The sequence below is a fragment of the Nelumbo nucifera genome, chromosome 1, assembly GCF_055504915.1.
Source record: "Nelumbo nucifera cultivar China Antique chromosome 1, China Antique-T2T, whole genome shotgun sequence".
Lineage (NCBI taxonomy): Eukaryota > Viridiplantae > Streptophyta > Magnoliopsida > Proteales > Nelumbonaceae > Nelumbo > Nelumbo nucifera.
In genome coordinates, this window is record NC_142649.1 from 56073653 (window position 1) to 56087218 (window position 13566).

Sequence of the window (13566 nt, forward strand, 5' to 3'; positions counted from 1 at the left end):
TAAATCAAACCCCTTAGGAAGAACATGAGAGAGAGAGAGAGCTGTCCGATGTCTGAAATGGCTGAACGGTGGGACCCATTTCTTGGTGATGCAAGAACAAGAGACAGCGGGAGAGAGAGAGAGAGAAGGCAACGGTTTACACGAATATAAAGCCGACAAATGTCGCTGCTGCGGGGGGAGGGGGGGTTGTGTGTTTTCACGGAGGGCATAATTGTCCAACTATTTATATCAGTGCAATTTCCCTATAAATGAGAGTGGAGCAGCATTTTATGGTGCTACCCGTTATATGCTATCATCGTAAAGGAAAGGGCAAAGTCGAGTGAAACGAAGCCCTCGGCCCGTCATTCGCAAAAGAACATCGAACGAAAGAACGAAGAGGGGCTAGGGTTTGCAATTTCACCGCGAGGGAAGAAGAAGAAGAAGGAGTGCAGAAGAGAACAATTCGACGCTTCCGAGAGTGGATCTCCGTCTGCTTCTCACAGGCACGTTATTTATTTATTTAATTGTTTCCGTATTGGTCTGTATTTCGGTTTTGGCCTCTTTCTCGTGGGTTGTTCTCTCTCGGGAAGACAGGGTCTATGCCCCCCTTTTCTTCATTTTTCTTCTTAGGGTTTCCTCGGCCTCTTATGAAAAATAGTGGGGCGGGGTTCTGCCCCTCCTTCTCTTTCATTTGGTCTTCGGTTTTTCTTTTGAAAAAACAGGGGGCTCCTCCATTTCTGCTCTTCCTTCTCTTCGTCGTGTTTCGTCTCAGAATATAGGGGCTCTGCCCATTCTTTCTCTTCATATTCGTCTCATTTATTTCCTTGGGAAGACATGGGGTCTTCTGCTTCTTTACCTGCAAGTAGTAAACAGCTAAAATCAGTATTTATAGTTAGTACTTCATCTGAGGTGCAAAGAAAACAATGTTTGCTTTTAATTGCTTCGAAACGAATTTGATAATTGCTTCCATTGCTTTCAGTGCTTTATATTTTATTAAGCATGGTGTTGAACGTTCGTATTGTATGTCAGTGTCATACAATTTATGTGAATTATGACTTATAATCTACTGTTAGTCAATAAGCTTATAATATGTTTGTATTTTTTTCATAAACCTTGGAGAAATGATGCTCATGTGACTTGGGAATTGTAATTTGTGTGTTGACAAGTTGAGCATTGACAATTTGGCATAGTGCTCACATAAGTTACGTAACTTTGTTGATAGAGTATTAGAGTTCTTCAACGTACTGCTAGTAATATAGTGGATGAGATTCCTGGTGAGTTGTTTGAACATACTGTTGATAAAGTTCATCGTTATGATTCCACAGTTCAATGTCACCAATTCAAGAACTGTAAGTAAGTGGAGCATCAACACACTTCACAGAAAATCTATATCGTGTCCCATGCCTCATCATGATTTCCTATACGTCCAACCCATCTTCAACCTCATCTTGATTTTTGGACTTTGACATTTGATACACCCATTCAGAAGTTTTGACTTCATGTTCTCCAATAGGATCTTCATGATACTTTTAGAGATCAATGTCAGCCACATGGCCCACATTAAACACTGGAGAAAGCTGGAGTCGTAGCAAATCGATCAAATGAACCATGTATGCAATTTCGGTATCCCTTATCCTTTTTAATATCTTAAATGAACTTTTTTTTGAGTTGTGATTTGTGACATGTCTCCATGGGAAATCTTTCCTTCCTTAAAACCATCACTTAATCTGTTGCCTTCTAGAATCATCTGCTAACTTATAGTAAGCATTCTTTATCCGACTCTCCATTGGACTTCCTATTGGGTTTCTTGAATTCTTTCAACATAGGTTTCTGATCATTCTTAGTAACTTTTTTTGGTCCAACAGCTGTTTAAAGTGCTAAATCAACAGTGTCTGTCATGGTGTTTACACACAAATAATCATGAACGGAGACTTTCCCATTGAATGGTTGAAACCATTTTTTTAGGAAGGTTCTGCTTGTGATATGATTTCCTCCAACGTCATGGGACATCAAACATCTTAACACATTCATCAAATTTAACCATCTGTCTAAGAATAACATGTATTGTTGAATTGAAGAGTTGAACATAAAGAATTCTACAGGAAATTTCAAAATGATTCGTGAACATGGTATTTCTATATGAAACAGTAGTTCTAGGCATTCCATGATTTTTTTTGATCAATAATTCCATGAATCTTAAAAATCTTTTAGAAGAATCATTATAATTATCTAAGCCCTGTTCCAACTATATGGGGTTGGGTACATGCATTTTGTTTGCCGTTTTATTCTGTTCAGTGCCATATCCATAGTCAAATTATGGGGACAATGATTTCTTACTACTTCCACCCAAGTCCTTTTCGTTTTGCCCATATCTCTTCTAGCCCCTTCAACTTGTAAAAGATCACTTCTTCTTATGGGTGTTGTAGATGGTCTTCTATGCTTGTGACTAAACCACTTCAGTCTATTTTCTCTCATTTTATCACCTATTCCTTCATATGACTTATTTCTAACCATATCCTATCTAGTGTTACTAGTTATCCATCTGGGGATACACGTTTTTTTGATCAATCATCCAAGCATAGATATTTTTACTACACTCATTTTTTGGACATGCTGTTTGTAAACTGCCCAACACTCTGCTCCATATGACATAGCTGGCTTTACAACAGGTTTTTAGAAATTTCCTTTTGGATGAAGTGTTACTTGCCTATCACATAAGTCTCCAGATGTACCCTCCCTTTTGCTCGTCCTACTTTAATTCTATAAGTATATCCTGGTTTGCACTCTTATTATTCTTATTAAATTTACAATGCATATATTCTATTTTAATCTTACTTATTTTAAAGCATCTTCTTTCCAATATACCTGTCCATAAATCTAATTTTGCATTTAATCCTTCGTTAGTTTCTTCAAATGATACGATGTTATCAACAAACGTCTAGCACCACAGGACGTCCTCTTCAATATCTTTAGTAAATTCATCTACGACTAGTGAAAATAAATAAGGACCAAGTGTTGATCCTAGGTGAAGACCCATTGTAACTGCAAAATCTGATGTCTCTGTCACATTTGTTCTAATGTTGGTTTGTGCACTCTCATACATATCCTTAATTAGCTTCACATACCTATTTGGAACTGCTTTCTTTTCTAGAACCCACCATATTACCTCTCTAGGGACTCGGTGAAAAACCTATGAAGATCTCTTTTCTCTAAAGCTTCTATCAATTATTTAAATAGAAAGATAACATCCACGATTTATCTCCTTGGCATAAACTCAAATTGTTTTTTTGATATGCTTTTTACATGCAATATTTTAAAAATTGATCCGGACACTGAACCGTTTTTGCCTTCGGGTTGCAGATCACCGGTTTGATTGTCCGGGTCAAATGGGTTAGATCATGCCATGTCAGCATATGTATATATATTACAGATAAAAAAGAAGTGGAAAATTCATTTTCCTTGAAATGAACTATAGTTGATAGACATTGCACTATGCCATTAACCACTCTCTCCACAGTATTACTTTTCTGCTCATAAGGCCTTGAGTTTCTTGCCAGGGGAATGGTGGACCTAAAGCATCTCTTTTACCTGTCCATTCCAGCAACCTTCCATCCATGTAAAAGAGCCCGAACAGAGGATGGCAAACACCCCTGATAAGATATAGCCTTGTAAAAGTGCATCCATATCTTTGTATGTGAATCTGCAATTCTGTAGTGAAGAAAATGTTATTGGAAGACTCTTCCTCCATGCACAAGAGGCAGAGGGAGTCCGGTAAATTTACGCCCTTCCTTGATAGCATTAACTTGGTTAGGCATTTCTCCCAAGCCATAATCCAAGTGAAGAGCTTCACTTCCAACATTTCAAACATAATAATTTGATATATTGATTTCGAAAAAACAATTGTAATTCAATAAAGAAATTTCATTAAAAATAGACTAATTAATTTTCCACTTTGCTGTAATTCCTTCTTTTTGAAGTTTAATAAATTTTGTCCTTACTGATAAAAATAGACTAATTAATTTCATCAGTATTTCAATTCCAAATAAAAAAGTACTTGCATGCCAAACAGTCCCTAAGATGAGTTTTCACATAAATTATCTTCTAATGCTCTGCTAATGCTTATATCACATAGTATTAACTAAAAGATAAAGCAATAGCCATAAGCCAATAAACCATTTGGTTCATCTATTTCATCAGCCTTTATTAAACAGCCCCTAAGATAAGTTTTGACACACACAAATTAAATCATTCACCTAATCTGTTTGCATGATCTTAATTTAGATTTTAGAGTACAACAATATACTTTATTCTTTCTCAAAAAAAAAGAGAAAAATTTTAGAGTATAACAATTCCCTTAAAGAGAAAACAAAACATTCAAGTGAAAAGCAGGAAGGGATGCATAAAATATGAGAGCTCAAAGTTGTTAATAATCATTCAGTTATCATGTTTGTTTTATTAGAATATGTCAGCTATGCTTATCAAAAAAATAGGATGAGTCAACTAATTAAAATATGTTGAAATTTTTTAAAGCGCCACCTATAAAAAAACATGTTTTAAAGCGCAAGCTTAACATCTTTAGATGCCTAGGAGTGGGCATTGTGGGCCAAGCAAGTGCCTTCTCTAGAATACTTTAGACGATGCATTTTTTTGGTGGAGATTTAGACGATGCAATTAGGTCACCCCAAAAACCACCTATTTGCCTAGAGGTTGCCTTGACAACTATCTGCCAGGCCCATCCTCTAGTGTCTAGAGCTTGTCATATATCATTACGGAAAAGGCGATCTCTTTGCATTGGTCAGTTGGCAGTGTTTGTGCAAGAGAAGAGAGAAAGAATTGAAAAGGCTAGGGTTTTGTTGAGCATCGAAATAAAACAAGTTCAACTTTTAGAAGTAATGAGTTATAAAACATATGCAGTTTGCTATTCATATGAATTTGGGATAGATGTAGTTGACTGATTGGGTTTATTGAGTTTACAAAAGATCCTGACTTGAAGAGAAAGTGAAATTTAACCTTTTTTTGATCAGCAACACAAAGAAGAATTTTAATAATAGAAGAATAAGGAACATATTACAACAAGGTGTTGTGAAAGGACAGTCCGAAACAGGACTAGCCCCCCTAAAAAATTACAAATGTGCCCAGTGCAAATTGTTTCCTTGAACCCCTTGCCTAGCTAAGCTGGTAGTGAACTTTAACCTTTGAATATACTCTTAAAGAAATCCCTTCTTGTATGGCTCTAGAGAATGTATTGGTATAGATCCTTTGTGATTTCTGAGTACACCTCCAAATAGACTGAGGTTACCTAATGAGTAAATTGTGAAGTTAAATTTGAGGAGCATGTGTAGCAGCAGAATTCTAGCCCTTCAAGGTGATCTCAAAACTGGAGAGCTAGTTGGCTATTCCAATAGCAATGGGGTCAATCATGATGGCTACTTCTTGTTATTTATTATAAAATTGTTTAATTAGTTTCATTCCAACACTGCAAAGAGTAGTCACCCTAGTGTGACTCCAAGTAATCTTCTCTCTCTTAGTAAAAAGAAGAATAAAATTAGGCTTGAGCAAAAAACTTCAGAAATTAAAGGGGGAGATCAAGAGGGCCATTACCTGATGTTAGTTCTAGCTATCTGGTGTTGCATGAGGGGTGGACTGTGTAGGACTTCACCTTTGGCATTTTCTTGCTTAAATTGGACACTGTCAAACTCAAAACAGTTGATAAGATTTTAAAATTGCACCAAGCAATGGCCCTCTGAAGGAAGGGGTAGTGCAGAAAGCATCAAAAAGAAGGGGGAAAATGGACACAAACAACTGATGTATAGGAAATAAGAATGGAAAAGGAATAATAAATGATTGACATGCTCACCATCCTGAATGTGCACAATGGAGTAGAGAGGCGCCAAGTGTTTTTTTTTTGTGTTGGAGTGATGCCATTATTGATAATCTTCAAAACAGCCACCAAGCAAGATGATTGATTTTTGGTGTAGTAGGGCTGTTCCAAAGTGTTTTAAGGGATAGAGCAGTGATTTAAAAGACGTGCTCCTATGTGCATAGGAGAGGCACATTTTAGGGTAGGCGCCTTGCCCAAGTCCTAGGCACAATACTTTCAAAAGGCACATGCCTGGTGCGCCTAGGTGTGCACCTGATGTGCCTTGTGCCTTAGCCTAGGCATGCACCTTTTGATTTTTTTTTGCTTTTTGAACCAAGGCAAGCCCAAACAAGTCCATGTTAGGGTCTTAAATTCTTGATCTTCACACAAAAAATAATGATTTATAATTTTAATTGCCTTTTAAGAAGATGTTTTATTAAGATGAGTGAATGAACAACATTAGCAAATAGGGGGTTCTCGGTGCTACAGTGAGCTGAGTGATGTGAAAATCCAGAATTTAAGACCCTAACATGGACTTGTTGGGCTTGCCTTGAGGGGCGTGGCACAAAGGCGGCTTGTAGAATCAGGAATGTAATATGTTTTACATCACATTAGTTACTTGAAATAATGCAATTGAGGAAAAAAATAGATTTTAGGTTTTACATGCTTGAAAATGTTTTATATGTTTGACTTATATTTTTAATTTTTCATTTGAATATGCTTTACATGTTATGTTTATGTATTTTAATTTTAGATAATATGTTTTTTTAAAACATTTATTTTAAAATTTATGTTTATATGTTTTATTAATATTAATTATGTTTATTTTTTTTTGATTTTTTGGCATTTTATTTTGAAATTTCCGACTTTTTTAGTTTTAGCATTTTTTTGTATTTTTGCGCCTCGCTTCAAAAAGGTGCACGCCTTGCCTTGCACCTTTGTATTTTTGAACCAAGGCAAGCCCAAACAAGTCCATGTTAGGGTCTTAAATTCTTGATCTTCACACAAAAAATAATGATTTATAATTTTAATTGCCTTTTAAGAAGATATTTTATTAAGATGAGTGAATGAACAACATTAGCAAATAGGGGGTTCTCGGTGCTACAGTGAGCTGAGTGATGTGAAAATCCAGAATTTAAGACCCTAACATGGACTTGTTGGGCTTGCCTTGAGGGGCGTGGCACAAAGGCGGCTTGTAGAATCAGGAATGTAATATGTTTTACATCACATTAGTTACTTGAAATAATGCAATTGAGGAAAAAAATAGATTTTAGGTTTTACATGCTTGAAAATGTTTTATATGTTTGACTTATATTTTTAATTTTTCATTTGAATATGCTTTACATGTTATGTTTATGTATTTTAATTTTAGATAATATGTTTTTTTAAAACATTTATTTTAAAATTTACGTTTATATGTTTTATTAATATTAATTATGTTTATTTTTTTTTTGATTTTTTGGCATTTTATTTTGAAATTTCCGACTTTTTTAGTTTTAGCATTTTTTTGTATTTTTGCGCCTCGCTTCAAAAAGGTGCACGCCTTGCCTTGCGCCTCAGGTGCAAATTGGCCCTTGCACCTTGCACTTTTAAAACACTGGGATAGAGGGAGCAGACTCTTCTTGCACTGTAAATTTTCTGTTTCTCTTTGGAAGGCGGTCTTAAAGTGTTTTTGGGTGGTAGGATGCTTTCAAGAATCTGTTCAGGCCCTATTCTGCAGTTGGTACCTTGGTGGGTTAAGTAAAAGGAGCAAATTATTATGGTAAATGTGTCCAACTGCTATTTTCCTGGACTCTATAAGAATTAACAAAATCTTTGAAGGCGTATTCAAATCTGAAGAGGAAGTAATGATTAGGTTTACGGGTACCCTTTGCTCTTGGCTTGGAATCCTCATACCTTTCCAAGGGATACCTTGTATACCTTATACCTCTTTTGTTTTGATAAAAATTCTCTTCTGTACATTAATGAAATACTACGCCTTCTAAAAAAAAAAGCATACACGCACTATGTTACACATAAGTAACTCTTATGAGCTAGGATAAGATATTGTCATGGTTTCTGTTGTTATTTTGTTTATATGTAGTTTGGCAATATACTTTGTTGAATTGCTACTATCTTGATTCTTTAATAGTTGTTGTTGAACTTCTATGTTCCTTTATTTATAAAAAAACTTGGATATTGGCATTAAAATACATTGTAGTTCATACATAAATAGCTGTAGTTATTATATTTGCACTACCTATCCATCAATTTGTTTCTTAAGGTTGATTTCTAGATGGTTGCCTTGGTACAAAATTTTAACCATTATTTTTTTTTTAATGAATGATACTAAATTTATTAATTCAGAAGCAGATTTAGAGTGAGTTCATACAACATCCCAGGGAGAGGCGCGAGCTGCAACCCCTCCTTGAATCTTACAAGTAAAGTAGGAAAGAAAAGCAAGAATCACAACTGAGCCCAAAACAATTCTTCCCTATTTACCCCTTGCTTAGCTAACACATCTGACAAAGTATTTGCTGATCTCCCCACCCACTGTACAGTGACCAACATATTCCTTGTCAACCAACTAAATTTCTTCATTTCATTCTTGTAACGCCACATAGCCTCTTCAGGATTTTTCAACCAACCCACCACCACTTTGGAATCCCCCTCGATTGTTAGGTGTTGTACCCCCAACTGGTTTGCAAATTGCACCCTTTGTACAACAGCTAAAAGTTTTGCCCTGATGGAATCCCCAATTCCCAAGGGATCTGAGTAGAGCAACTTAATCTCTCCCTTCTCATTTCTCAGAGCACCCCCACTCCGGATAATCCTGGATTACCCATGCTACTTCCATCAAAGTTCAACTTTAGTGAGCCTTCGGATGGAGGAGACCAACTTGTAATTGATTTGTCCTTTAGAGATGAACACCTCGCTACTGCTGACCAATTTCTCCAAAAGCCATTAACTGATTGTCTCCACTCTAGAAGTATGAAAAAGGCTCAAGGCATTGAATTAACAAAATCCTCTCATCCATGGGTGAATCAGTAGTTCCATTATTGGTAACTATATAACTTAGTATCACTGCTTTTGAAAACGAAACCATGGTTTAAAATGCCCCTAAATTCCTTATTATTTCCATTTCCATCGGTAGCGACATAGAATTTTACTGGAATCGGCATATTCCCCAATGAATACTACCAGCACTTTGTGGAGTACAAGAGATAGTTTCCATGACATATTTCCATTTCCACTTCTATGGGTAGCGACATGAAATTTTACAGGAATAGGCATATTCCTTGTGAACACTACCAGCACTATGTGGAGTATAAGAGATAGTATTATAATATAAGTTGGTGACAATATTGTAGATGTGTGGAGTAACAATACGCCGGTAGGGGTGTATCAGCCCTCGCTACTCTCTCTCTCTCTCTCTCTCTTTGTGAACCTGGTTCAGAGGGGTTGGTCTAAGGCCCTTCTACCCCCTGATTGAGGTTAAACCCTGAAACACCCCCTGTAGAGGCGTATCGGGAAGCTCCTGATGCAATAAGTATCGCCGATACGGTCCGATGTGTGTCGAAATTTCGAACCTTGATTATTACCACTTTGAGCTAGCTCAATATTCATTTCAAACATGGATTTAAATATTAGTTTTTGTTTGTGTAATAGATTATTTAGTGATCTAATACAACCATTTACATTTTCTTCGAACCTTGATTATTACCACTTTGAGCTAGCTCAATATTCATTTCAAACATGGATTTAAATATTAGTTTTTGTTTGTGTAATAGATTATTTAGTGATCTAATACAACCATTTACATTTTCTTTGAATTTAAAATTTTCTTTAACTCATTCTATCATGAAGCTCTAAATCTCATCCTTTACAAGGCAACTTCAAAATGCATTCCTTTATCTATAACCTTAGTTTCTTAGCTATGTTTAATGATTTGTAATGAGATAATAATTTAAAATGGTGTGCCTGTGCTTCTTTTACCATTTCATAAAATATGATTATATATTTTGCATATTTGAAAATGTTTCCACCATGTCTATAATTTCTACAATATTTTTTTTTTGATAGATAAAAATTCATTAGATTTCATTAGACACAAAGAATAAAGAGTCTGTTACAAGCATCCTAATATGAGGCGCAAGGTGCAGCCGCACTCGTTAATACAGAAATTGTCAACATATTTCTTATATTTGGACGACCGACATTTCTACGGACACCAACATTTTAAACCTTGAGCGAATTTGGAACATGAAAGTTTAAGATTTTATGGGAGGGGGGGAGTAGGTGGACTGTTTTATCCTTTTTTTTATTGGTTAAGGTATGCGTCTCTCAAAGGTTTCTTTTTTTTTTTAAAATTTTTCCAATTGTTCCTAAAAGGTGTTTTTTTCTTTATGTGGGTTGCAGTTCTAGCCATGATTTTGACAATAATCACCTTGCAGTAAGAGGAATGGAGCTTGAGAATATTTGTATACTGTGAGTGCTTTGGAGGAATTGGTTCCTCAATGAAAAATTTCTACCAGGCCTGGTCTTGTTAATACTTTAATTTACATTGGTTCATCTCAAGACATGCTCATGATGATCTATTTTAGGTGCGTTTTAGGTTTCTGTTCTTGTGGTGTATATAAATATCATAGTTTTCAAGGCGCCAAGGCGAGGCTAGGCGACAGGGGGGCGCCTTGTTGCCTAGTCGCCTAGGCGATGAATTTTTTTAGTTGAAAACATAGATCCTAGGGTAGTTCTCTAGGTACCATAACCATATTTCCTTAATAATTATTCATAATTTTCATAAGAAAAGTATAAAGTTCATATTAAAGTATATAAAATCAACATATTCATGAGAAGAAAAAGAAGGAAAATAAAATTCAAAAAATATAGGAGATGAACCCTTATTTTTGTTATAGGAAAAGAAGAAAAGAAAAAGTAATGGTAGTAGTAGTAGTAGTGGGCGCCTTGTTCCCTTGTTATCATTGTTTTCATGCGTTGTTATACTCATTGATCCTGTATTAATACTTGGGTGATTGGTTTCATCTGATCTTGAGACATTGAGTCAAAGTGTTTGTTCTGCATTAGAGGTCATATTTTGTCTTATTCTGCTTCCTCATTTTTGTTTTGTTGTTCTTTTTACTCTTGGCATTTAGAGGTTCAATGGAATTGTTGAATCCATGGGTTGGGAAGATGTTCTATAGGGATTGAAGGTAGGCATAAAAGGAATGCATGGACATAGCCCGGGTTCTGCTATCTTAGTAAATGCAGAGGTTGACTCCATGGGAGGAGTCATTGATGGTGGAGTTGGTATTGATAACAAAACCTCTCCACGCCAAGCAGCAATTGAAAAAGCTCAAGCGGAGCTAAGGTAACATTAATTTACTTTGTGTTTTTTCTTCCTTCTTCATCGTTTGAGTGGTCATTTGATAAAAAAGTTTACAATTTGTTACTTTTTTTATTTTCTTTTTTTTTGGGGGGGGGGATCACAGACAGGAGTATGATGTTCGTGAGGAGCGAAGAAGAGAGCTAGAATTTCTTGAGAAGGTAAAACTGTGTGGTGTCTGTGCTACTTTTTCTAATTTAAACATACATAATTGGTTCTAAATCTGCACAACTTATATTGTTAAAAGCTTTCTTCTTTTGCAGGGGGGCAATCCATTGGATTTCAAGCTTGGACCTGCAACTTCTTTTAGTGTTCAGTCAACATCCTTTACTGATCAACTTGCAGAACAGTTTGTGACCAGGTAAATTGTTAGTCTTGTGTTAATTAGGTTGTTGGATCACTAGTTGTGCTGGTAGTTTCTTGATTCTAATAGCTTGCTATGGTCTTACAGTGAAGCAAAAGGTAGCTTTGCATTGGCTGCTTCACCACATGGAGATTCTGTTGAAAGTAGTGGCAGGCCAGGGGCTCCATCAGGTCGCGAGCAGAATAGTGCCGATAATCTCTTGCTGTTTGATGGTGAAAATGACTTAGTTGAGAGTGAGAGAAATTCTGTAAATCCTAGCAGAAGGAACAATGTTGCTCCATCAGAACAGTCTTCTCAATTGGATGGGAACCATAATGCAAAGGAATCTGAAGACTCTTCGATATTACGCTTTGTGGTGAAGAGTCAGGCATATGCTCGAAGGAACAGGTCCAAAACAAGTCGTGATGCTTCTCGAGCTTGCTCAACAGATTTAGTTCAAGGTGGTGATGGTAATGTGTCTTCAAGTTTACCTTCTCGCCATGGTTCAAGAGATGCAAAGGTGTCAATATGTGAAACAAAGAGTCAAAAGGACCACAACTCTGCATCATCCATTTGTAACTCAAAATCCACAAATCCAAATGGTAATGGGGTTTTCAAGACTCTTGCTTCTGATAATCAGTTGGATATGGAATTGGATCCTGTGAAGGTTAATAAAACTGCGACTAAAACTTGTCTAGCTGATGGTGGGCATGATGTTAAAGCTTTGAAAGACTTGCAGGATGGCAGGCATAATCAAAACCTGCTAGTTGACAATGAGAAGGTTCCTAACACCATGGTTTTGAAGACATCTGATTTGGTTGGAGATAAAGATGGTGCATCAGCTGCTCCTGATTGTATACCTAGTGAAGCTGCAGGAAAGACCGAGAAATTTACTAGCACTGGTGAACTTAATGGGTTTAGTGTTCCAAATATGGATGGAAAAGACATGCAAAATGAAGGTCAAAATGGTTCTGCAGCCTTGGGTACAAAGGCTCTAGACTCAGAATCCTCTTGCTCTCAGATTAGCCCTAGCTTAAATGGGGATACTACTACTGACCAGAGCCTAAATTTAAAGGTCAATTCTAATGGAAATTCTAAAGAGCAGACATTAGTGGCTCAGTATCCTGGCATAGCGGATGTTGATTTGGTGAAACAAAATAATGAAACCAATGCAGTTGATGCTTCTGCTGTTTCCAATGATGAACTTAATTGTGTTCACAAAAACTTAAGCAGCAATGGTTCTCAAGTAAAACTTGAGGAGGAAATGTCTATTTGTAGATCTGTTTTGGAGAATGAGGAGAAACTTGCCAATCAAAAAAGCGAGGAGAAACTTGTCAGCCAAAAAAGTGAGGAGAAACTTATCAACCAAAAAAATGATGAGAAACTTCTTACGAATGTTGAGGGCTTGGAACCCAATGACCAAAACCATTTGAAAACAGATAAAAAGAATCTATCAATTGATAATTCCTATTCCAAGAAAACAGGCTCATACCCTCAGGGTAGACCTTCAAGCACCAAAGCTTCCTCAAGTTATGAGCCTCCTGAGGCTACTTTTTCTGGAAGGGGCCCTTCAGCTGCTTCTGAGCTTCAAACATTCACAGGGAATCATTTAAAACTAGCAACCAAGGCTCATGAAGATTCTATTTTGGAAGAAGCCCGTACTATAGAGGTTATCTCTAAGGCTTTTTGTGTCTGATTTATATGCACACATGTTTCTTTTTGAAGGTCTGACACATTCCTGTAAACAGGCTAAGCGCAAAAGGATTGCTGAGCTTTCTGTTGGTAATGTCCCTTTGGAGAACCGAAGAAAGTCTCACTGGGATTTTGTCCTTGAGGAAATGGCATGGCTGGCAAATGACTTCATGCAGGTATGTTTTGAGTACATGTTTGTGTGTTCATTTCTTTTCCTTTTTCTGTTAAGGATAGCTGAGCTTTTTTTTGTTTTGATTTTATAATTAACAGTATGTTTTATTAATTCATTTTTTTTTGAACATTTTTAATTAGCTTATTATGTTTTCTAGG

General features: G+C 36.4%; 1 protein-coding gene across 14 annotated transcripts in view; it reads left to right on the top strand.

Moving 5' to 3' along the window:
- Positions 1-269: 269 nt before the first annotated feature.
- The window catches only part of LOC104585998 (chromatin modification-related protein EAF1 B-like), a 35477-nt gene continuing 22180 nt past the window's right edge, over positions 270-13566 (top strand). For 4 of the 14 annotated variants that reach the window (XM_010243072.3, XM_019200618.2, XM_010243073.3 and 1 more), the window contains exons 1-6: positions 270-482; positions 10972-11186; positions 11308-11362; positions 11465-11562; positions 11653-13213; positions 13293-13412. In XM_010243072.3, coding sequence (XP_010241374.1) covers positions 11044-11186; positions 11308-11362; positions 11465-11562; positions 11653-13213; positions 13293-13412 — 1977 coding nt within the window. In that variant the 5' untranslated portion in view covers positions 270-482; positions 10972-11043. Of the gene's footprint in view, positions 483-1304; positions 1590-9901; positions 10152-10237; positions 10423-10971; positions 11187-11307; positions 11363-11464; positions 11563-11652; positions 13214-13292; positions 13413-13566 lie in introns of those variants that run through there. The other 10 variants (XM_088896848.1, XM_088896854.1, XM_088896859.1 and 7 more) reach the window with 7 other exon arrangements.